The 27,110-nt window shown below is 37.0% G+C and overlaps 1 protein-coding gene across 1 annotated transcript; it reads left to right on the forward strand.

Moving 5' to 3' along the window:
* Positions 1-6,267: 6,267 nt before the first annotated feature.
* LOC311087520 (ADAMTS-like protein 2) lies at positions 6,268-24,472 on the forward strand (the record flags this gene model as incomplete). The annotated part of the gene is made up of 17 exons (XM_084120845.1): positions 6,268-6,455; positions 8,524-8,599; positions 8,818-8,920; positions 9,248-9,393; positions 10,345-10,468; positions 10,964-11,044; positions 11,134-11,309; positions 12,303-12,735; positions 13,615-13,963; positions 15,208-15,311; positions 15,405-15,531; positions 15,656-15,869; positions 17,711-17,866; positions 17,966-18,136; positions 18,320-18,496; positions 19,855-19,999; positions 23,916-24,472. 17 exons carry the CDS (start codon positions 6,268-6,270, stop codon positions 24,035-24,037), a joined length of 2,892 nt encoding a protein of 963 aa, XP_083976971.1. The 3' UTR covers positions 24,038-24,472.
* Positions 24,473-27,110: the final 2,638 nt, after the last annotated feature.

Here is a 27,110-nt window from a genome sequence, read left to right on the forward strand (position 1 = left end):
GGATATTTGAAAGGTTTGCTGTATGAACAGAAGTCAGTGGGCAGGAACCTAAAGCAGTGTTTGAAGACAGGGAGGAGTCCTGCCATTGGATCAATGACCCAAACTTTTTTACTGCTCTACAATAAATAAATGCAAAAACAAAAATAAAAACAAAAACAGTACAGATATAAATAATTTAAAATGCCCAATAGCATGTTCATGGTAAAAGTATTCCAAAGCATTTCACAGTGGACATTAATTATGTCTTAATTATGAAATTATTCTCTAGAGGTTTTAGATATATTGATCAGTTGTTTATGAGTCAAAAAACATCTATCTATTTTTGCAAGACATGATTTACAGAAAGAAACTCTCCAAATACCAATGAAGCTGCATCTGAAGTAGAGCGTTTACGCCATCTACTGCCATTTAGACGAACTGCGAGTTATCAAAACAAATGGGAAAATGTTAATGTGCAAATTACCTGTGTGAGAATATTATTATAAAACTACTTGGTTATTTCAACTCTGGGTAATGTGTTTATTTTTCAAAATGAAAAAAGTGTTCAAAATATTAAGCAAAAATCAATTTGATATATTTATGATACTATCAAAAAAGACGCAGGTATCCCTCCTTATCCAATGAATGACTATAAAAGAGTATATGCAACTAATTATTTATTTTAAATCTCCCCTCCATATCACTCTGCCTCTTCCTCTCTCACTCATTTACTCATTCTCACATACACTCTTGCACAATGCACACACTTGAATCAGGGGGATATAGACTGTCCTAAAGTGAACTGTCCTGAATTTGACCAAAGTTATGTATATACATTTTGACAATTTCAAAGAGATGTAAATTGTTTGTACAGTATAAAGAGTTGGGTTGACATAACAGTTAATTGCAGAAGTCAAAAGTGGGGGAAAAAAATGTCCTGGATTACCTTAATTCACCCTATACCAGACTAGAGCAGTGTTACCAGAGTTTTGCAGAGACCTCAGATTTTACATTTATGTTCTTAGCAGAACCATTCTTACCAGAAAGTACATCATTTGTTAGTATTTACTACTTGAGCAGCTAAGAATAAAAACTCAAAACTTCAGAAAGACAAAAACATTACAAAATAAAGAGAGTACTTCCAAGAGGGTTTGTGAAACATACAGTTAACTACAGTTATGTCCTCGTCTAGGATGCAAATCACATTGAGAGCGGTTAGAACTAGAAGTCCCAGCAATTTTTTTTTTTTTTTTTTGTGCAGATGCCACTTGGATATTATGTATCTAATGCAACAAAAGTCTCCAAATACATTTTTGGGGTCACTGTAGTTTAATTGTAAATGTTGAATTTGTAAAAAAATAAAAAATACCCTTCCATGATAAAAGCATGTCATAACTCCTTATACATGATTGCATCAAATGTACAAATACCAATCCAATACTGTCATAACTGTCTAACATTAAATCAGCACAATGATAGTGTCATTGATTTTAGGGTGTCTCGGATACTCTAAAATGCCTGACAGATAGCTCTTTGTGTTTGGTAATGCTTGATCTACGTTTCATTTTATATTACTGGGAATGTCCATATGTCAGTGTCTGTAAGAAAAAGATTTCTGCAGTTTGGCAGCTCCAAACAAAAGTCTATTGTGTAAGCACAATGCCCTTTAGCAGTGTGAAGCAGCACTGAAGCTGTTCTTGACATTGACTCGCACCTACAAGTATGCTGCTATAGGTCTTTAATCAAAAGTCATGTTTTTTTTAATCACAGGTGTCTATTGTTTCATATATCAAGTATTTGCAACAACCTGGCATTGTTCCAGTGAGGAGTTTTATTCTCGTTATATCATGAATGATGGAGTCTTAATTGATGGAATCTAAAAATACATGCACGCACACACACACATACACACGTGGGGTTTTCATGTTCTATGTTCTAACTTTCTGTATTTTTACATTTTCAAAAAACATAATTTTTGTTATGATGATTTTGTTGATTTATAAGCTGTTTTCCTCATGGGGACCAAAAAATGTCTCCACAAGGACAAGAATTTTGGATATTGCCATCTTTTTTGGGACATTTGGTTCCCATAACGTAGGGTTTACCAGGCACACACACACACACACACACACACACACACACACACACACACACACACACACACACACACACACACACACACACACACACACACACACACACATACATAAATGCTTGTTCAATGTTATTATGCTATAGATGGATTGCTCTGATGTTTTATTTCGCAAATATAATATATTGGAATTAATAGCAATAGAATAGTGGGTTTACTTTAGTTATCCAGCTGTTATTTTTAAGTGGAAAGCACAGTCAGGGAAATCAGTGGTGTCTGAGTGTCTGAACATGCCTTTGTTGTCAGAAACCTAGATTTATGGTGGCATGAGAACAATATATAATGCCTTGTGTGTTGGTTTGAATATAATTACTCTGAGGATAATTAATAAGGTAATTAAACTAAGATTGTGTCATTTTTATGGACTTTTAGGGCATGCACACTATCGTTCAAAGGTTTCGGGCCGCCAATGTTTTTGAAAGAAGTGTCTTATGCTCACCAAGGCTGCATTTATTTGATACAGTAAAAACAGTAATATTGTGAAATAGTATTACAATTTAAAATAACTGCTTTCAATTTTAATATACATTAAATTGTAATTTATTACTGTGACGGCAAAGCTGAATTTATAGCACCATTACTCCAGTCTTCAGTGGCACATGATCCTTCAGAAATCATTCTTACTGTATATGCTGATTTGCTGATCAAGATTTTATTATTTTTATTATCAGAGTTGAAAGCAGTTGTGCTGCTTAATATTTTTGTGTAAACCTTGATTTTTTCTCGTCAATGAATCGAAATTTCAAACGAACAGCATTTATTTGAAATAGAAATATTTTGTAACATTAGAAATATCTTTACAGTCACTTTTGATCAATTTAATGCATCCTTAATGGATAAAATATTAATTTCTGAAAGAAAAAAAATCTTACTGACACTAAACTTTTGAATGGTAGTGTACATCCAGTGCAATAGATCATCACATAATGAAGTGCATCATAATATCCAAAAGATGGACTTGAATAGGCTATATTTCATATTGTGACTGACAATGTTCATTTCCAGGGGAAAGTAAGCATCATGTTACAGCCATTGAGCATAATAAAAGCAGTTTGCTACATGGAAATGGTCCAATAACCCCTTAAGATTTAACCCCTTATAACATTTTCCTCTACACATGTTTATGGCTCGAATTCATTATAAAGAATATGTCAATAGCATAAAACTGACAGGCTGTGATCAGGATATCATGTTAAAACATGCCAGGCGATTCTGAGTGAGCTAGTAGCCTTTGTGGAACTTTGTCCTGTTATTAGTAGTAGTTCACTCAGACCAGTTACATGACTAATGTAGGCAAACTGCTGTTTCTGGGTCCTCATAGAGATGGATGCTGTACTTTGAAATTTACAAGGTCAATCACAGTGGGTCTGACCAGCCCCCTTTCTTTTCTTCCAGCAGGTTGTAAAGCCATTAATGCATCAAGGCTTTGGTTCACCGTTAGACCTCAAAGTGCGAGCCCCTCTCTCTCTTTAGTCTTTGGTTAAGATCAGGGGGGCGAGGTCTCCTTGTTCTCAAATGAACCATGTACTGTCTCTGGACTGCAAGATTCGGACATATTCTACTACACTACTTTGTCTTACACTTATGGATTATTAATACAGCAGCAGGTGCAAATGTTAAGGTAAATCGCGTTCATTTTTGTATATATCGCTGTGAAACACTCTTTGGGCTTGAAGTCGTAAGCTTGATCTACTAACGCTGCTTTGAATAAGCGCTCAGTTACAAATGCCGGTTAAAATGCGGGAAGCGAGAAGAGCCTCTGTGGCGGGAGTAACGTCAAACTTTCACACCAAAACACGGGTTTGACCACGTCCACGAGCACGGCATTGCTCTTTTATACCGCGTTTTGAGCTCATTCGGATTCTGAGATCAAAGCCCAGACAGAGTTTTTATGTCTGGAATTTCCCAAATTAAAACTGCACATTAATATTACTTTTTTTCGCGATTTATTAACCCACACGCACGTTTTAGTCATTCGCGAGAATAACACATCGTGAGCGCAATTTTTTATTTGCCTATTGAAAATGTCTTTTTCACTTGCCTTCTGTACTCCGTGCCGGTGACAACTTTTCTTTCTGTTGCATGTTTGAGTTGATTCGAGGTGAATCTAGTGATGGGAAGTCCGACTCATTTCCGTGAATCGGTTCTTTCGAACAGTTATTTTCAAAGCACCTTGCTAAAAGACTGATTCAGTCGACATTCACGTCACCGCGCGTTCCTATTATCCTGTTAGTTTACACGCTGTGCTCTGGGGGAGTTAGCTATTTTCTTGTGTTCAGTTCGTTTTGTTCCTGCCATTATTCAGCACATCGGGACAAAAGTCGTTTTGATCGTAAATATAATTGGTAACGTTAGCCTATTTAACGTTGCACTAAACTGGTTCAAATTAATTTACATCGCTCGGCTGGAAACGTTTTTGATGTTATTTCTTAAAACCAACATCTGTGTTTATAAAGCTGTCATTCCTACTATTAAACATCCTATTTTCCCCCACATTTTCGATAGAGCGGTTTCGATAGAGCATGTTGACTCGAGAACCGCTGGCGCTGATTCAGTCCGTTTCGTGAATGGTTCAAACAGGTTTTGTAACAGGTCTTTCTACCGATTCACTAAAAAAGATCCGAATCAAAAGAACGATTCGTCCATAAATAGAGCATTGTTATTCGCTCAGTTGTTTGGTCTAACATTTATGGGCGTTATAGCCATAGCCTACATGCTGTTTGAAAGCAATGCTGTTACTATAAAATATGTTTTGATGCTCATTCAGAATGTTAATATAACCAGTTCGACCTAACCGGCGCCGTATTCTAGCATCAGCAGACTAAACTCAACTGAAGTGACATTTCGAAACTCATTGGGCCCATGTGGTCTCCATAGGGGGTCTCCAGGACTGCATTAGAAAGTGGGGAAAAGTCTATTGTCTATTTAGAATATAAACATCTAGAGGGCATTCAGATAAAAAACATATGGGCATGCAGACCCTTGTTTGGACAAGATCCCCTTAAGATCCCCTGCGTTTGGGGCGGGGGATACTGTGGCTCTAGCCAAGCTGTTTGGGTTTGTAGAGGGGGGCTGCCAAACCTCCTTAGCCTACTACAAAACATCCCATGATTATGCATTTCTACAAGCCTGCAGTAATAGTCAGTGTTCAGTGTCAGTATTCTACTGTTAGTCCGTATTCTACTGTAATCATGCTTCTAAAGAGACTCAGTCGTGAAAAAAGACACATCTATGTGCACATCTTTGTCAAAATGTCACTTTCAAACAAGTGGATTTCATGCTTAAATATACCATAACTTTCCAAATGTCAGTTGTGGACTGAACAGCACACTATTCAGGATGGGTCAACGGGTGCATAAAGCTCTAGGAAGAAAATGGTCTTTGTGTAAATCCGCCTCCTTGTACCAAAATCCAAACGGTGACCATTAAAGCTGGTTTGAGATCAACCATGCTGGGCAGCTCTTGTCTTTGAGAGCTTCACAAGACTTTCCAAGGAGCCGTGCCTGTGCTGTGTTAAAGCTCACTGATGCACGGCTTGAAGAGGAGTGATTAACCTGCTGTCTAGACAACAGGAGTCTGCTTAATTTGCCTACAGTCGCTTGCCCTTTCATCTGGGCCGTTAGGGGGGCTCCATCCACCTTCGTCTCCATCTCTTCCCTAAAACTGCCCTCCACTCATCTCTCTCTCTCTCTCTCTCTCTCTCTCTCTCTCTCTCTCTCTCTCTCTCTCTCTCTCTCTCTCTCTCTCTCTCTCTCTCTCTCTCTCTCTCTCTCTTAAGTAACAAAGTCTATCTCATCTTTAATGTCTAGGCTTGTCTGAGTTTCTGAATTCATAGACAGCCAGTCTGTTTCCAATTTCAGCCAAAGTGTTTTCCTTACTGTCATATTTTTCTTTTTTTTTATTCTGCTCTCTATTCTCTATTCTCTCTATTTTATTTATGAATGTGTCTTGAGTTGCTTTTTGTCTTAAAAGTTTTTAATACTTTTTAGTTAATGTAGTAAACAAGACCTGTGCTACAACAACATTTGACTAATATTAGTGCCTTGAGAGCCATGACAGCTTTTACCCACAAGTTACACAGAGAAGTCGTTGTGTCTGACAATAATTGCCATTGTTTACAGATTTTCCATGTTATCATGCAAGTGTGCAGCAGTGAAGCACTGTGTCTCTGTCTTTGCCAGGACAGCAGTGAGGGGAGGGAGGATTTCCAGAGGCAGCCAGACGAGGTAGCTCAGTGGTGGGGTGAATGGAGCAGCTGGTCCACCTGTTCCCGTACCTGCGGAGGAGGAGTGCGCTCTCAAGAGCGTCACTGTCTGCAGCAGAGGTAAACCACTCTTAACTTGTACACACATGCTCATTCAGATCCAGCTCACCCGAGGAAAAAAGACCCTCTGAATCTGTACTAATCAGAAGTGACAAGTCTGATGCTTTGTGCAAGGTTCTCCACTATGGGTTGAGAGCTGTCATTTTGACCCTGGTCTGAACCCACTTTTCACACCGGGCAATGTCACTCACGATCAACTAACAAAATTCATTTAATGTTGGATTATTTGGCCCTGAATGCTCAGTCCCTCTTTAACGTTTTTTACTTTGATTTCATGAACAATTTTGATCTGTAACTGGTTTACATTTAAAGTCAGCATGAAACGGAAGTTGTGAAAATCTTTTCTGCCCTATTGTGATGTATGTCCGAGTCTCAAACAAGAAAGAATGTAGGACATGGGACTTGATTTTGATTGGATCTTTTGATAGTTGTGGTTTGCTATTGCTGTGATCTCATGTGAGTGACAGGTTGTCCAGTCCTCACGCCAGTAAACATCATCAGAGAAGAGATTATGAGAGCACATGGATTTTAAAAATTAATGATGTGCATAGATAAATCATTAATAATAAATACGGCAATATTTCATAAAAATAAGAATTGTCAATTTTGCTCATGGGGACTTTAATTATTATTATTATTATTTTACATTTAGTATTTATTTTAGTTTATTATTTTCTTCAAAGAAAGAGAGAAAATAGTGAACAATTGTCCCATCCATTGAAGATAAACCATGTATAAAACAGAGTTTCCCTTCCTCAGCCTATACCAGAACGCAGACTAACCCAAGTGAACCCTCACATGAGAAAGGGGGGAAGTGGGAGAGAATTCCCCTTTGACTAATATCCTCCAGAGCACCCAGAGGAATGTCATGTGGAATTAAAATCAATCCACTGGCCCACATGACACAGGGAATTCTGCTCAGAATGACAAACATATTTATAAAATGGCTCTTAAAGCAAATGGTCAAACATTTTGAGGAGATTCCACTGAAGATAAGAGCCCTGGCTGAGCCAGTCCAGCTGGCTCCCATTAGCACTTCCCAGTATGGTGGAGGCAGCGAAAGGTGTGTGTGTGGGGGGAGGGAACGGAGAGAGCTAGAAAGATGAGGAGAATCATATACGGATACGTTTAGAGAGATCCCAGTGGTTACCACCAGTATGGGATTATTAAACACATTTTTTTATTTTTTTATTTTAGCTTCATTTCAATTAACAAAAGTCAATAAATATTAGATGAACAACTTTTAACAAAACAGCAATTAGATTAGCAAATTTGCCTTGACATCTAACTGAAATAAGTTTGATATGAAGCACTAAAATTGCTTACTGGAAATAAATAAATGCTAATACTGAACTGAAACTAAAACTGAAATAAAAATGAACCCAAAGTGGAATATTTTTTTGATATTTTTATATAATATTTAATATTTTTTATTATAATATTTTTATTTTTATTCAATGACAAAATTTTTAATTAAAGCTAATTCAAAATATTAATAAAAACTATAGGCTAATATAAATACTAAAATAACACTGGTCCAAAGCTGAATAAGCACCAGACCAGTGCTAACCCCCCAAAAAAACCCAGCCTTGACTGGTTTGGTCCAGTCCTGGTGTCAGTTTTCTGTAGGAATAGGAATCATAGCCAAAAAAAACAAAAAAACACCTGAAATAACATTGCTATTTTCTAAGGATATCGATCCATAAAGATTATCAGTCCATATTAAAGATTTATTGGTATTTGCTGATATTAGATATTTAATTGTGCTGCTCATTTAGTCTATTTTTATATTCAGATCACCTTTGTCGCCATCTAATGCCCATTAAAAGTGAATCTTTAAAAACACTAATAACACTGTTAAATATAATCTTAAACTAATCTCATGCGATGCCTTAATTCACTTGTAGCATTTAAAATGACAGATCTCAAAGTGTTTTATTTTTTAAGAGGGAATAGTAAAGAATTTTAATGTCGCCCATTTATCGGTTGTCCGCCATAGCAGATCCTTTCATGAATGAGTAAAAATGTCCCATCAAGATGGACTTATATACAGATGAACTGTTTTCAGACTGACGTCGACCCACAACATCAACAGTTCCTTCTGCGCTGGACCATCCAAACAGTATCAGCTGTGTACAAACCAGGTATGACCTAAAGTTTATCTTCATAAAGATGCTTGTGTATAATTAAATTATAACCCATAATGTGACTGTGTTTACTGGGTGGAATACTCCATCCAGGCCAACTGGCATAACTGTGCATTTTTACACATGTTGGCTTGAAGCTCTAATATCTGCAGGCTGTTTGACCTGCTGCCTGGCTCACGAGCTGTGTCTTTATTGTTGTCTGGATGTTTGCCTAGCCGTGCCCAAACAGCAGAATCAGCTTCAAACAGCACCAGTGCTCTCAGTTCAATGCCAAAGCCTTCGGCAGGAAGCACTATGAGTGGGTTCCACTTTATCCGGGTAAAAAAACGTCCCTCAGTGTTTTCTTTTTCCACCTCACTCTCTTTCTCTGTTTTTTTTTTTTAAATCTCTCTAGTGTTCTGAGTTAATTTGCTCTCCTTCTCCATCTTTTAGCCTTTCAGTGTTCTAGACTCTTCTGAATTTCTTGTCTTGGCCCCTGGCCAGCTCTATTATAGCTCACAGATGCCCCTTTAGGATTATTTCCTCAGCCCATAGTCCCCTATGTACAAAAGAGGCCTCTCAATGCCATAAATACCTATTATCTCTAGAGGAATTCTCTAAAGCCTAGATCGTAATGATATTTTGCTGATGTCACCTCCTGTTCAGATGATTACATCAACATCTCCAATAAGCCATGTGACCTCCAGTGCACCACAACCACAGGAGAAAGGCAGCTGTTGGTGCCTGCCCATGACGGGACCTTCTGCAGGGACGGCATCTACCAGGGCGTTTGCATCGAGGGACAGTGTCAGGTGTGTCAGAATAATATTTGGTGCAAAGATTATTTCCAAGCTTCAAGAAGCCAAGGTTCTGAAAGGCGAGAAGGCTACGTTAATGCTATATGTAGGATGCTTGACATTCTAGCAAAAGCAGTTTTTCAATTGAATTTTTATTTGTTGATAGCATTGGGTCTCAGCTAACCGTTTTGTGTAGAAATCATGAAGCATCAATAAGCTCACACTTACATTTATTCGACATTTATAATAAGGCCAGACATGGAAACATGGAATCTGTTGAGCTAACATTTAAATATAAATTGATTATGTACTAATATTTAAAATTCTGACCGAATTAATTACGGTATTTGCATGTTAAGGCTGACAATTAAAATAACTAACCCCCAATATTAAAATTACTTTTGTCCAGTTACATAGTGTACCTTTAAAAAAACTGAAATAAAAAAAATAGTTGACTACACATGTATTTAGGCATCACTGCATTATAATATAAAAAAAGAAAATTAGAAATTAATTTTAGTATTTCTAGAGATTACATTTAACAGTGTTATTAAGTTATTAGTGATTTTAAATTAGTGTTAGATAGCAGCAAAGATAATCTGAATGTAACAATAGAGGAAATGAAAAGGAAGTGTGTCCTAATGGGATAGAGATCAGGGATGGAGGGGGCCTGTTGCATAAACTTAGCAACTATGTTAAGACTATTAAGAACTAGTTTGACCAACTTGCTGTTAACCAACGGGTAATCTCCATCTAACTTTTCCAATTCAAATTAGACCGATCTACCATCTCATGTAACTGACTTTAAAAAGTTATGACCAGTCTTGAAGAAAAAATTTAGGTGACTAAATTTTAAGACTAGTCTAAGCAGTTTATGCAACCGGCTGGTTTAAGCTCTTTGGTGTCGTAAAGTGATCACTGTAAACTTTCTGTTAAGTGCTAACTGTTCTGTTGTCTTTGTTGCAGGTAGTAGGGTGTGATGGGAAATTGTATTCCAGTAAAACCATAGACAAATGTGGAGTCTGTGGTGGAAACGGAGGTTCTTGTTATCGTGTCTCAGGATCTTATCGGAAAGGGATCACACAGTTAGGTATATCTTATGTTAGCATTAAGGGTTGATGAGACCATCTGTTTCCTTTTTTCCATGCATTTAATAAATTAAAGGAATAGTTCACCCCAAAATTAAAATTCTGTCATCATTTACTCACCCTCACATTCTTCCAAACCTGTATGAATTTCTTTCTTCTGCAGAGCACAGAAAACAAATATTTTGAAGAATGTTGATAACCAAACAGATTTGGTTCCCATTGACAACCATTGTTGTTGTTTTTTGTCCATACAATAGAAGTCATTGGGAACAGAAACTGTTTGGTTAGCAACATTCTTCAACATATCTTTTATGTTCTACAGAACAAAGAAAGTCATATGGGTTTGGAATGAGATCGAGTGAGTCAATAATGACAATTTGTTTTATTTTTGGATGGACTATCCCTTAATGAAGATGTTTCATTTGACACAGTCATTAAACACAAGCATTATTTTAGCAAATAATTTAAAATGTTTTCGTTTGTCTTTGTGTCTTTAGGTTATGTGTTCATAACCAATATACCAGTTGGTGCCACTGATATCCAAATCATAGAGCGGCGGAAAACTGAAAATATTTTGGGTCAGAGTTTCATTGGTGGATCAGTCAAAATTCTGGTGGGCAAAGAGAACAATAAAGAGTGATTAAATGTATCTTTCATTATCTTCTAGCTCTCTCTGATGAAGCTGGTCACTTCTTCTTCAATGGGAACAGTGTGATTGACAATCCACAGAACTTCCATGTTGCTGGGACGGTCTTCAAGTATAGGAGGCCGGCTAACCTCTTCTCTGATGGCTTTGAGTACATCATGGCTCAGGGTCCCACACATCAGGCCCTGAATGTCATGGTAGGTATATAGGTATGTAAAAATCACAACCATGTTTTTATTTTATCTCATATGTGACCATCTGATAATATCTCAGACAGCATGTAGTATGTATAATTAAAGACAATTAAAGGATTAGTTCACTTCAGAATGAAAATTTCCTGATAATTTACTCACCCCCACATCATCCAAGATGTTCATGTCTTTCTGTCTTCAGTCGAAAAGAAATTAAGGTTTTTGAGGAAAACATTCCAGGATTTTTCTCCATATAGTGGACTTCAAAGGTGTACAACGGTTTGAAGGTCCAAATTGCAGTTTCAGTGCAGCTACGCGATCCCAGACGAGGAATACGGGTCTTATCTAGCGAAACGATCTGTCATTTCCTATAATAAATTAACATTTATATACTTTTTATTCCACAAATGCTCGTCTTGCACTAGCAAATGTTTCCCTTTTAAAAAATGCGAATGTTTTCTTCAAAAACCTTAATTTCTTTTCGACTGAAGAAGGAAAGACATCCACAGCTTGGATGACGTGAGTAAATCATTCAGGAAATTTTCATTCTGAAGTGAACTAATCCTTTAATATTTAGTAATATTTAACTGCACTGACACTATCGGATGAGAACAAAATTTGAACAGAATTGAGCTGAATAATAACTGTAACTTTGCAACATCAACACTATTATAACAGAATTGAATCATCATTGAACTGACTTGAGCTGAATAATGACACTGTTGTCTTCAGCAGAGCTTGTTTCATAACTGATGAACTTTGCAACACTGGCATTTATAGAACTGAACTGAAACAACATTGAATTATACTGTGCTAAATAATGACGCTATTATCTTCTTGTAGGGTATTTTTACAGCTAAAATTTAATTTGTTTCATAACTGATGAATTTTACATTAACACTGTTATTCTCCTGTTTAATAATGTGAAGCTGCTTTGAAACGATCTATAAAGCGGTTTTAAGTACAGTCTGTTTTTTTTCTTTGTATGTTTATGTGCAGTATTACAACCTCAATGGAAAGATGCCTCACATCACATATGAATACACAGTTCCTCGAGCTCCAGAGTTGAGAGCGGCACCTCCCATGGCCTCCACCCCTGAGCAACCTCAAATAAGCAATCTGATGTCAAAGACATCCAAAGACCCTTCATCGGCAGAGCAGAAGGTTAACGGGTCCTCTACAGAGCTCTTCTCCACTCATAATGAAATCGAGGCTCGTAAGGAATATGGAAAGAAAGACAATCAGAGCAGTTCTTTGGTAGCCCAAGATAACGTGGAGGTGCATGTGGGCCATGAGGAGCTGTTGTGGGGACTTCAGGCCTCTGTAAACTTCAGTGAGCTCCCTGGTCTGGTGTTGTTTAGACCTGCCAGTGAGGTCCTCCAGAACGAGCTTGATGATGAAATGCACCATCTTGAGGCACAAGGCAGTTTTGGTAAGTCATTTTAAGGGGGAAACATTTTGGGTTCATTCGTTGGCATTTCATTCTGCTTTCACATGCAGACAAGGGTAAAGTTTAGTTTAGTCTGATTTGTGTAAAAGCTGTTTTGCTTGGGAATTACCTGTGGGTCTGTTCGGAAAAGGGGGTTCTGTTCATGTGAACTACAGTATGGTTCATGATTGATGTAAATGCGGGAATATTTTGCCAATATGAAACAAACATTGTTCATTGTACAATTATATACACTACCTTTCAAAACTTTGAGGTCAGTAAGATATTTTTTAAATGTTTTTGAAAGAAGTATCTTATGCTCACAATGGATGCGTTTATTTGATCAAAACACACATGGTATACACATTAATATTGTGCAATATTATTACGATTTAAATAACTGTTTTCTATTTTAATATATATATATGTAAAGTAATTTATTCCTCTGAAGCTGGACTACAGTCTTTCAGTGTCACATGATGCTTTATGATTGTCAATGTTGAATTTTTTTTTTTGAAACCGTGATACATTTATAATGATACAGCATTTATTTGAAATAGAAATCTTTTATAAAATAAATGTCTTTACTGTAACTTTTTATCAATTTAATGCATCTTTGCTCGCTGAATAAAAGTATTAATTTCTTTTAAAAAATGGACCCCAGACTTTTGAACGGTAGTGTATATTTTATTATTAAATATAGTACATTTTTCTATAGTACATTCTGTAGAAATAATTGAAAAAAAAAATCCAAAATTGTTAAGTGCATATACTGTAAATATTGTACAGAACATTTATAATATAAAGGAAATCTAATCTTGGCTAAAATTTCATGGACTCATTGACAGATTTCACATTTAAGCATGCTTTGCTGTTGTCCAGGTCCTGATTCCAACTTGATTGACGGTGATTCGTCTAGTTCCAGTGACTCCAATCACACCTCTATGCCAGTTCTGAAGAGTCTCTTCTATGATGGGGCGCAATGGCCCTCAGGCTCCAGACAGCCCTGTAAGGACGGTTCTGCACTCTCAGGTTGTGCCATCATCAAGCTCAACTCCAGCTCTTCACTGGACAACAGCCTGACACTGGAGATTTACCCGGGCAGCCTGGACATGCACGGTTCAGATGGAGAGCCTCAGCCTGAGCCCAGGACTAATGACTCCACAAAGCACCAGTCCAACCTTCTCCTGCTCCACCAGGTGGAGCCAGTGCAGACCCCCCACAGTGAGAGGTCAGACAGAGGGCATTTGAGCGGATTGAGCCTTTTAATGAATGCTCTGACATATTTATTGCCATGGTCTGGCTTGAGTTGTTATGAATGGAAATGTGCACCAATCTTTCAAAACGTCAATGCATCCTTTCCACAGATGTGCTTGTTAGGGTAGAAAAAAGGTAGAAAGCTTTTCCTTTCCCAGCCTTCAATGTTTTATTCTCAGAGGGCAAGTTGATATGAAATTATGAAACATAAATGAGCCTTTTCTTAAATTATGGATATGCAGGAACTCAGGGGATTTACATTTTCTGCTGTAGTAACTGTATTGATGGTAATGTAGTTCAATGAATCAAATTCTGGTTCAGACTTAAACTTAAAAAAAGTGTGAAAGCGACAAAAGTGTCAGGGTGGGTGAATTCAAGGTCTGATGAGTTATGTGCACTATTTTAGCCTATGTAATCTAAAACAACAGGCTTTAGTTTTTTTTTTTTTTTTAAGCTATATTTTTGTGCCTTTCTGGCTTTATTTGATAGGACAGTTTGAATTGAGACAGGAATCACAGGAACAGGATTGCCAGTCTCACCTTATTCAGTCAAATGCCATATAATCTCTTGTGGAAATCTCTTATATTTTGTCTTGTCGTAATTAAATTACTAATTCGAAATAACTAATTTCTGATTAATTTTCTTCTTTAAATTCTGATTAATTTCTTCTTAAATTTCTTTTTGTGCTGGTTTTTGTGGATTTATTTTCACTGTCCCAACCACAAAAGAATGAACATTTTCCTTTTAGCAATTTATTTTTTAAATATAATATATGTAAAATATATACATACATTTTTTAAAAAGTAATGTTAAGTTTTCTTTATGATTTTTTTTCTATACTTTGCCTTTTTGTTTCACAAAATTTTTTTTTTTCTTTAAACCAATTTATTTACTTTAAAAAAAGACAATTTGACAAAATGTGTACAGTTATACAGCTACAATATAACTAATGTATAAGTGAAAACAAAAACATCTGCATATTTTGTCTATACTGTATGATAGCATATAAAAGTCTATTTCCTTGTTAAAATATACTTGTTTTTTCCCTGTGAATAAATATGTTGACTGATGAAAAACATTATTTTAACACTATATAAGCTTAATATAGTATATACTACATAATATTTCAATTGTGTGACATGTCAAAAGTAAAAAAAAAAAAATGAATCAGTCATTTAAACTGTCCTTTCTCTCTCTCTCTTTTACTTACATCGGCAGTAATGAGTTTGAGGTGGAATCTCTGGATCATGACATCAGCATGTCCGACATGTACAGATGGAAGGTATCTGCGTATGCACCCTGCAGCTCAACGTGTACCACAGGTGAAATCACAAGCACACACAGAGCATATACACAGACACTGATGCACATTTGCAAACACACAATGAATCTGACCTTATGCTCTGTGTCTGTAGGTATAAGCACTTCTTATGCCTTATGTGTGAAGTATGATGGGTCAGAGGTGGATGAGAGCTACTGTGACGCTTTGACCAGGCCGGAGCCCACACATGAGTTCTGCACAGGGAAAGAGTGCCTGCCCAGGTTTGATACTGACACTTCGTGCTGTGTTATGAGTTTAATATAATTTGCTTCATTATACAGTAAGTAAATTCTTAAGCATAGATGCAGATGCTGTTGATGATAGGTATTCTGTATTCTGAGGCAGGTGGGAAACTAGTCGCTGGAGCGAGTGTTCCCGGACATGTGGGGAGGGGTTTCAGTTCCGCACGGTGCGCTGCTGGAAGATGATGGCGCCGGGATTTGACAGCACTGTGTATGATGCGCTGTGTCAGGCTGCGGAGCTGCAGAAGCCCATGACACGGAAAGCCTGCAAGAGCAAAAGCTGCGGCCCGCAGTGGGAGATCTCAGACTGGTCTGAGGTCAGTGTGTAAAGCCTTTAGTCTCAAGACTTTATTTAAAATGTGCACGTGAACTGAGTATTAGATGCCAAAATTGACGTATTCCTTCACAGTTAGTTGCATTGATATAAAAAAATGTGAAAAAATGTGCTTTACCGCTATAAAGCCAAAACAATCTCTGTTACCTTAAATTATACGTTTATCTCTGTAAAGCTGCTTTGAAACAATCTACATTGTTAAAAGCGCTATATAAATTAAGATGACTTGACTTGACTTGACATTGATCTTAATTCAGTTTATTTGTATGCTCCAAATCAGCTTTACAGAAAACCCTTATGGAAAGGAAATTAAAAAAGAGAAAAAGAGTACTTATTACAGAAATAATATACTTTAAAAGAATATACTTAAGTGCGTACAGAATGTAATGTTTTCAGACACTTAAGTGCATGATAATTGGAATTAAATGAAAATGTATTATAGTTTAAAATTATATTAAATGCAATTAGCTGAACTAGAGAGCTTTTTTAACCCACTTGAGTACAACTTTTTATGTAATAAGTCATTTATTTTACAATACTTCTATTGTCTTTGAAATATGGTTAAAGTGTACTGCCAAATGGACTGACAAACATTTATCATAAACGAAATATTTATTAAAACCTGTATGTTATGCATTTAAATATATTTGTAACTACACATTTGTAATGATCAAGTGATTTAAGAAACAGTCATAAAGTATACTCTCTTTAAGTACACTTAAGTGGTCTTTTATTTCATTAATATTATATTATCTGCATATACTTTGAAGATTTGAAGTACAGTAAAAGTTCACATTCAGTACAATTAAGCACACTTTTTGTTTTTCACAAGGGATGTGCCTTTCAAACCCAATGGACCCACATCTCTGGGGTTCTCAGAAGCAAAATTCGTCATAGTTGGGTAAACTTCTATAGTGGTGAATGGGAGAAGAGAGCAAATATAATTTTTGCATTTGCATTTGCAATAGCAAAATTAAAAATACACAATAGTGTTTCAACAAATTGAGCGTCAGCGTCAGTTCTGGCAGGCCAGGTAGTCAAGACGCTGCTAATGCTGTTTGCTAACAACACTGTCCCGTCAGCTGATCTGCTCCAGCTGAGCTGCATTAGCTCGTTAACTCCCCTCGCTGCTCAATGGCCAAGCTCAAACAAGGCGCCCTATTTAAAGCACATTCAGTTTGCTCATACATGCTTGCTGCTCGCTTCTGCTGCCTGCCACCTCCCCAGCTCCTCCTTATGCATAACATTGCATTTGCTTTGTCATGTTGCCTGCTCTGTTCACAGGGGGGATATTTTAGCTCTCACAGTCCTAAACTGTGTGAGCGTTCCCTAATGCTGCTGCTGCTGTCCTCTGACTCTCTGCTATTTCATGGTGCTCATGAAAGGTCAGAGGACTCCCTGAACAGAGCCATACCGCCAAATTTCAATTCAGGAACATCAACTTGTTTGCAATCTATTCAATAAAAATTCTTTAATTATTTTTATTGTCTGTGTTCTTGACTTAATGGACCTGACAGAACTTTCTATAAGAGGGAAAAATATAGAGAGATTGATTACAGCAATCAGAAGAGAGAAAGATTTCCCATCACAACACCCTCGAAGCAGCATTAATCCATTTTTTTCTTTTTTTTCCCTTTCATTTACTGACAAGGTAATATAATAAAGTTATATTATAATACTAGTAAAGTTTAGAGTCATAAATGTGTATTAATTTTTTTTTTTAAATATTAAACACTTTACTAGATTTGTTATGTTGATAACTGTGGAAATGCGTCCATAGTGAGCCGAATGTGGCAGGAACCGTAGTGTTTTTCATTGTGACAGTGTTCAGCGCGGTGCGGCGGTCGTGGGGTGAGGAGCCGTGAGGTGCGCTGCTCCATGGAGACCAGACTCTGTAACGAATCCACCAGACCGGCCAGCCAGAGAGAGTGTGAGGGGCCGCCTTGTGACCGCAGGTGGACCGTCTCTGACTGGGGGCCGGTGGGTTTCAGAAAACATCCTGTAAAATATCACATAGAAACTTCAAATAGATTGTCCATTAAACATGACATTATGTGTCTTTGTTTCTCCCTCTCTAAGTGCTCAGGGCCGTGTGGGGAGGGCAGGATGAGACGCTACGTGGTGTGTAAGAACAGTAATGGGAAGGTGATTTCTGATGGGCAGTGTGATCCAGAGCTCAAGCCGCTGGCGGTGCATCCGTGCGGAGACAAAAACTGCCATGCTCACTGGGTGGAACAAGAGTGGGAACAGGTGAGCTGAACTGCAGTTTATGAACGCTAACTCTTCCCATCCAACTCATATGCTGTGTTATGTACTATTATAATATTTATCAATATTTTTAATTGGTTCGATTTTTGTTTTAGTGAACGATAACAACACGGCTCCTATGTGTATGAGTTTTTTACTGTAGTATTTTGTCTTGAACATTCCCAGTGTAATGCCACATGTGGCCGTGGGGTGAAGACGCGTCAGGTGGTGTGTGCAGGGCTGGAGGGTGGTGTGTTCAAGGAGTTCCCCGAACGGATGTGTGACAGATCCCTCAGGCCTGCAGACAGTGTGGCCTGTTTCGAGAGACCCTGCTCCAAGTGGTTCACTACTTCCTGGTCCCAGGTTAGGAGTGGTTATTATAGTTTAACTGGTTTGGAAACTCATTATTAAATCTGATATTTTCTATAGAATTCAATTTATGCCATATGTAGCAAGTTCATTGGGATGTTTACATATTAGGCTCATGCTGTGACAGTGTCGTTCAAAATTCTAAATATTACACAAAATGTCATGTGCCATTTTTAAACTGTACAAATCAATTTAAAATCTCAGTTATAATTTTGATTTCCATTGAGTAGATGTTCAACATCCTACTGGTCATTTATGGAAGCCTGTTTAAAATAAGAAATAAAGTCATTGTGAGACATAGTCACGTCGTGAGAAATGGAGCCTCGGTTACAAGAAATAAAGCCACAATGATGAGAAATCAAGTTGCAATTGTGAGATATAAAGTCACAATTACAACAAATTGTCAGATTTAAACTAAAATAAGTTGTTTGAGATGATAAAAGTCAAAATTGTTCGATAAAGCCAGAATTATGAAATAGTATAGAATTTAATTGTAATTACAATAAATAAAAGTCACAATTACAGGAAATTGTCAGATTTAAACTCGCAATTATGCAAAATAAGTTGTTTGAGATGATAAAAGTCTAAATTGTTTGATAAAGCCAGAATTATGAGATAGTATAGAATTTAATTGCAATTACAAAAAATAAAAGTCACAATTACAGGAAATTGTGACATTTAAAATCACAATTACAAGAAATTAAGTTGTGAGACAATATAAAGTCAAACTTGCGAGAGAAAGTCTCAGCTATGAGATATTGTGGGATTTAATTAAAATGACAAGAGGTAAAAGTTGCAATTACTAGAAATAAAGTTGCAGTTGTGAGAAATTAAGTCTCAATTCTGAGACATGAAATCGCACGTGTGAGCTCAAGAACATGTCCTATGTGAACGCCTCCTGAAGGTGCAGTCACATTTGCTTGGGGTAATTTTGCGAGTGAAATCCAGTCATTTAAATAGGAATCCGCACGATCTGGAGTTTCATGTGACGGTGTAAAAGTTTTTGCTCATGTGCAGGTTGGTCACACAAATTTGTCACATTGACCAACAGGCTTAAAAGTGACTTCTATGTGAGGAGTGCTACATGCATCAAGGACAACAGACCTTTTTTTCCGAAAATGAATGTGTCAGCATTTTAAGAAACACTTCTGTATGGTATCTGATGCACATGACTGTAACCCAGCCTAATTACAGGGCTTCTGTAAGACCAACATTTTAGAAAATATTTGCTTTTTCAAATCTCTTTGAAAGTCATCAGTGCAAACAGGCTGTGATTTCTCTGTTCTGGTTAATAGTTCATTAAAATGTTAGCCGCTCACACATGTGTTTGTGTGTATGTCTGTGCCCTGCAGTGCAGTAAGACATGTGGGATTGGAGTGCGTGTGCGAGAGGTCAAGTGTTATCAAGGAGAAGAACTGGGCCATAGCTGTGATTCAACACTGAGACCAGAGGCCAGACAGAGCTGTGAGGTGCAGCCCTGCACCACTGAGCCACCAGGTACTGTTAAAGCAAACCGCAGCACTACAATACAAATAGATTGAGGTTTCCAGACCCGCTTGAGATGGTCTAAGCTTGGATACGGACAGCAGATTTTCAACAAGACAGGCCCTGAGAGAATTGAAAAGAAATCCAATCTATCTTTATTTGGAAAGATGCTATAAGGACGCACTCTGGCAAGGCTGTTATTTGATCATGCCAGTTGTAAGTAGTTTACGCTGTACCTTTTAATAAAACACAGCAACGAGTGCGTGTTAAAACGCTTGGCTCAATTAAAAGCACATGTGGATCTATCTTGGCACAACACAAGCTAATTCCTGTGAAATTTAGACCAGATTAATGCTTTGTTGTTTTTAAGCTTTGCAGGGCAAGTGCATTATGCATGTTGTCAATTTGGCAGCCAATTTTGTGTTTTTGGACAGCAGTGACATTCCTTGTTCTCAGTCAGAGATTTAGTAGGGAGAACATGGTACAGACCTGCGGTCGCTGATGTTCATCGAGATCTACTTAAAGCACTTTCCTCGACATCTCTGCAAAGACTTGCCTTATGAAGGTGAAGTGTGTAATGTCTGTGCAACAAGCCGTACTGCAAAAATCATGATAGTTTCCAAACAGGTTTCCCAAACACTCCACCCATTCCACAGTTTTTTAGTCAAACAGACAGTCCCCTGGGATTTGAACCTGAGTTTAAATCTTAGCACCGGTTCTATGCTTGTCCCGGTCCCCTTTTTCCTCTCCATTGTTTCTAAAAAAGGCATAAAAATGCCACAAATATACTTATAACAAAAAAATAACAAATGTCCTATGGGTGATTCAGAGAACGAATGTCCGCACAGAAAATGTGCGTACGCCTCTCTTCCAAATGTGAAATCTATACATCGCAAATTATCTTAAAGCTACACTGTGTAGGATTTACTTCGATCTAGCGGTGAAATATGACTACCAACTGAATATTACTTTCTAGCCCCCCCCATTCCGAGGTTGTTTAACTCCTACGGTGGCTGTATTATTTCAAATCTGCCGGCAGTCGCGAGTAATCTCCCCCTCGCATTCGTCACGGTGCCACTAAGTGTAAAAACGCGAAAGGCGAAGCTTGAATTTCCAGGTATGTCCCTCTTTGTCTAATGTATTTTCAAGATGGATGCGCAACATGGCTGCCGCCATTCGAGCGACTCGCTCGTATATATTCTAAATGGCAGATTATACACTTACGAGAATACTTAATTAGTTGGTTGAAGTGATTACTCATTAATGAGAACGTATAATTTTGAAAGGACAAAGTGTTCTTTGCTAAAAATCAACTTAAAATATTACACAGTGTAGCTTTAAAATGTTGCACAGCTGAATGATTAAAGATCTCCACCTTATAAATGCCGCCTAATTAATATCATTAAAATATAAAAGAGTACCAGTCAATGTCCAAATGCTTTAATTGAGAATGGCGAACAGCAAGAATTGTTTAGACTTCCAAATACCTGCAATGACTTCGACTCTCTGCCTCAAGGAAAAGTGTGTACGTCTGCTTAGATCCTGACGTGGCGCTAAGCACTTTTCCACTTCAAAGACAGTTTTTATAAATATGAACGTTGACGTGGATTTCAACACTCTAAGTTGAAATCTGCCCAGACAGCAACACAGTGTCGGCCCAGATCCGGCCCACATCTGGTACGCGTTAAATCCACATGCACCAGATGTGGCCCAGATCCAGAGGTGGACAGTAACAAAATACATTTACCTGAGTACTTTACTTTAGTACACTTTTTGAGTATCTGTACTTGAGTATTATTTTTTCTGGAAACTTTTTACTTTAACTTCACTAGTAGTAGTAGTAGGAGTAGTAGTAGATAACTTTATTGTCCCCGGTTAGATCTAAAAATCTAATTAATTTGGTTAGATCTAAAAATTTTGATCTGTTCTTGGTCAGAGGGTTTGGGCAGAAACGACGCCTAGATGGCAGTAGTTTAAAATGAGATATAGGCACATACAATATTATTGGCCTTTCTCACCATTCTGTCTTTGTAAATGTGTTCAATGCTCGGTAGTGTTATCCCAAGTAATTTGATGGCTTATTAAATTTACTGATTATCTTTTTCTGTGATTCAGTGGCATTTCCGAACCAACAGATAATACAGCAAGTTAAAACACTTTCAATAAAAGTCAAGGTCCTCGAGTAGAAAGTGGTAACGTCAGTCAGGGGATGATTTTGGTAGCAGGGGTTGCATTTTGGTTGGAAATGAAAGTCGGATTGACGTCAGAACCCGACTGATGTTGGTTTCTGACGTCGACCCGATTTTCATTTTCAACCACAATACAACGTCTGTCCAACGTTGGAGATTAATGTCAATCTGACGTTGGATTCTGACATTCAACGTTGAGTTTTGGTCTTCTAAATGCAAATTTTGTCATTGTTTTGGAGCACACTAGCTTATAGATAACAGTAAGGTTAACATTCATACTAAAAGCCAAAAAACTTTAAATAGGACACTATTTGAGGGAACAGCCATTTGGGTGTCTGAAACCATTGTGGACATTATTGAGTGCACTTATTCAATCTCACATTCCCACTACTGGAACTGTGTTCTAGAAATAAATATGATATTGATATGAGGGTAGGTAGGCAGGCATAGATTCAGAGGCATAAGGTACTGTAAGTATTAATGCAACAATAATAAAACAATGCATTGACATTTACTTTTTACTTTTGATACTTAAGTACTTTCAAAAACAAGAACTTCTGTACTTTTACTTAAATAAAAATCGGTCTTTACAACTTTTACTTGTAACGGAGTAATATTTGACCAGTAGTATCTGTACTTTCACTCAAGTAAGGAAGTTGTGTACTTTGTACACTTTGTACTATTGCTGACACTATGTTTCTGTCTGGCTGTGCAGTGTGCATATGCATGTTTTTATTATGTGAGACAATATAAATGCAAAATTGTGTGATAAAGCCACAATTATGAGATATTATGTGATTGCAATTACGAGAAATGAAAATCACAATTACAAGAAATTATAAGTTTGTGGTCCTTTGCCTGTCTTGTTCCCCTCTCTCTCCTCCCAATTTTTTTCCTGTCTCACCTACACGGTCCTATATAATAAACCAAACAAACAGATCAATCTTTTGAAATCTTAATTATACCAAGGAAATAACTCAGGATCCAGTCGTGAATGCAGTTCAACAGTTTATTTAATAAACAGTAAATAATCAAAGAAATGTAGTCAGATGTCATGGGTTGAAAATGGAGAACTGTAGGCCTTGGCAGAGAGGAGAGTGCAATGGGCTGAGCGTCGTCTTCCGATCAGTAAATCCAGCAAGTAATCCAGCAAACAGTGAGGCAGAAAATATCCAGAACACGAGCTAATTCCTGTGTAAACACACTGGCACAGAGAACTGACAACAAACTGAACAGAGAGATCCAGCAGACATGAGCACCACAACGATCTGACAAAAGACAAGAGCAAACACACCAGATATAAAGGCAAGACTGATGAGCTTCAGGTGCACCGAGCTGATTAGCTCATCAGAAGATTGGCGTTGCACAGCAAAAAAATTAACGAATTAACTAATGTATTTATTTATAATACAGTTTTCTCTGTTTTTCTACATGAGATTGTTTTTTTGGTAATATTTAAATGTATGTATTTATTATATAGCTTTCTCTACTATTACAGTAAACTGATTCTTACATGGGAAATATAAATGTAAATATTGAAATGTATGTACTTTATGTATTTATTAAATAACTTTCTCTGCTATTAAACTAGCAAAAAACATTTTTATTTATTTCTATTGTGATTTTAACATTTAAAAAGTTATAATATAATTAATGTATTTGTTTCATACAAATGATACAAATGTAAGAATCAAGTTTCACATCTTTTATGTCTTTTAAAATTTCCTATTTTTCCCCAGCTGAGGATGCTTGTCAGGATAAAGCGACAGCCAACTGTGACCTCGTCCTGCGGGTGAAGTTGTGCACTCACTGGTACTACAGGAAGGCCTGCTGTCTGTCCTGCAGGAACAAGAGCCAGTAGAGTCTGTCTGGCTCCTCACTGTGGCCTGGCAGTTAATGTGAAGACCCTCCTCCATATACTGGACGCACTGAACCCAGAACTTTACCCCTGCCTGTCCATATTCCAACCCTCCAACCCTCATTGCTGTCACTCTCCCCTCCTTAAAGAAAGGTGCTATATCAAAAGGGCACTGGCCCTTAAGTGGTCCCAGGAAAGGCAGCTCCTGTAACTGGACTGCGGAGGAGCCGTGGGTCTACTGATGATAGAGACACACTGTTCTCTGATCAAACAACTGTACAGGCTCCTCCTGTGTACTGTAGAAGCCTTGATTCTGCTCTTACATACTTCTAAACACATCGTATGATATATGTATGTACAAAGTTTTTTTGTTTTGTTTTTGTTTGTATTTTGTGTCCACTTTTGGTCTGGAAGAAGAAATAAAACTAAAGCGGATTTGAGATCTGGGCTGTCTTTTTTTTCCGTACATCCAGACTCTTGTGTTCACCCATACTGTAAACATTCATGCTTTCGTAACTAACCTGTAAAAGACACTCTTGCAGAAGTAAAATGAATGAAAGCAAATGTACTGAACTAAACATGTTTTTTTATTTTATACAAAATAAAATTGGACTCTCATATTGCTACAAAATCAAAGCCATATGTCTAACCAAGTTGTTGATACAAATTAAGCCTGTTTTCATGGTAAGGCAATGTCTAATTTCAAGTTTTGAGTGTTTAAGCTTTCAAATGATACCTAATTTATGATAATTACTAAAATATCTGATAGGAAAAAAAAGTGCACAATTTCCCACTACCGAGACACTGACATTTAACAGGCTACATAGTCTTAACATTTGATACAAGCTTCATTATATACTGTAAATATAAATATGACAGTAGGGTGCAATGAGGCTTTTATGTTGCCCTATTAAAAGAAAATTTATTTATATTACAATATCAATATACTGTATCATTGAAAAATGTAATATATTTTGAGACCATAAAAATTACTTTTTTTAATACCATTGTACTTCAACAATATAAACCTATTTGAATTTTAAACTAAAAGCCTATAAAACTGATTAGATTAAGGATTTTGTCCAGGTTTTCTTTTTTAAATAATTGCCAGCAGAGGTAGAAAAAAAAGAAGACACCATGTGAGAGATGTTGATGGACTATCGTTAGTTGTTTGGCTGGGTGTGGAGACCGGTGGGGAGACTGTCACGTTTGGAGGATTTGTTGCCAGAAATCTAACAGAATCACTTTGAACACCAACCCAGAAGAGAGTGAAATTCTGCACAAATGTTGCCCTGCAAAAAACAATTAAATCCATTTCCAATCCTCAAAAAAAGGCACTGCATATCATAATTATTTGTTGAAAGCCTCTTTTAGTGTGTCATTTCAAAGGTAATGAGGCAAGGGAAGTGAAAATCCTCAATTGCTGCATTATGAATGCAATGTTTAAAAATGCTTGAAATATGATTAATCACTTGAAATATGATGAAATTGCTTATCACTTTTGACCAATAGGTGTCGCTGTTACCAAATTGATGTTGTGTGGTTAGTGTGAGGAGACAATGACATGTACAAAGTTTGGTGTCAATATACCAAAGCATTGCAGAGATACAGCCTCAGAATCAGCTTGGCACCATGCCAACAATTTCGTTTATGTGTATATTCAAGAACGGTTTGTTCAACCAAAAAGCTTGTAATAACATTTGGCCAGCATGGTCTAAAGATGATCTGAGAATATATATAGGCCTATATGTTTTTTTTTTTTGAAAATCAGACTAACAATCTAGGATGAGTTCAAAAAGTAAATTCAAAATGGCGGACAGCAAGTTCGATCGGTATGACTCAAGGAATCTACCAAGACCAGTTTCATTAAAATAGGCAAAATTAATCAAAAGCTTTTAGCATTATTTGAAATTTCATTATAATTGGTGAACCTTTTTGAGAACCTTCAGGGCATGGTCCTGATGACACATAACCAGTTTCATAACGATACACTAATGTGTTCAGAAAATAAAGCATTTTATGACAATCTTTAAAATGGCCAATGCCCAAAATTGCTGCTATGGGAAAATCGTATGACTCGGTATGCTGCAGTGAATTAAAAGAGAACCGTTTTATGAAATTATGCAAACTGTATAAGCAAACTTAGCCATTTTTAAGATCTCCTAACCAGTATGTTATGCTGTACCGAAACATTGCCTCGGGTCATGCTTGTGATGGCATTTACCAAGATTCATCGCAATACACTAAAGCTATGCAGAGATATATCCTTGCATCCAATTTGACGTGCTCTTAGTCAAATTCGTTTGCACATTATTCAAGAATGGTTGGGTTTATCAAAAAGCTTTTAATATCTTTTTGTCTGCATGGTCTGGAGATGATCTGAGCCAATTTCTGTGAAAATTGGACGAACCGTGTTGGACAAGTTCGAAAAAGGTTTCTCCGAAAATTCCAAATAGCAGAAATTGTTTTTATTAAACTGTTTAATTTCAAGTTTAATTTAATTTTATTTAATTTCATTAAACTGTCATGTGGTTGGTTTTGACATTGGCTGTCATGAAGCCATTATAACATTTTAATGACAAATTAAATTTGTACCACTGTAGTTGAGGTCAAGAAAAACATTCATGACACAGTTATAATGGCCTCATGACAGCCAATGTCAAAACCAACCACCTGACAGTTTAATGAAATGTTAACCCATAAAGCTAAGTGGTTTCTTAAGTTTGATAATTAATCTGCTATGTCATGTTTATGACAATTTATGTTGTCTTGGTAATGTCAAGTTGTCATGAAAAAGACACTGACAGGTTATGATGTATTGGTTTATGTCAAGTTGTCATAACAAAGACATCTCACACAATGTCATATTTGCATTAAAAATGTCATAATTGAGCGAATGACACTTAATGACAGTTGTCATAAACATGCATAAGACCTCCTTCATATTTATGACATCTGCCATGACATGATTATGAAGGTGTCATGTCAGTCTTATGCAAACCCCTTCAAGTAAAGTGTTACCGAATACTGTTCCAAATAAGTAGTCATTCCTTCTGAAGGATTTGGTAATACTTAA

The sequence above is a fragment of the Abramis brama genome (genome assembly GCF_963993115.1).
Source record: "Abramis brama genome assembly, chromosome: 7".
NCBI lineage: Eukaryota > Metazoa > Chordata > Actinopteri > Cypriniformes > Leuciscidae > Abramis > Abramis brama.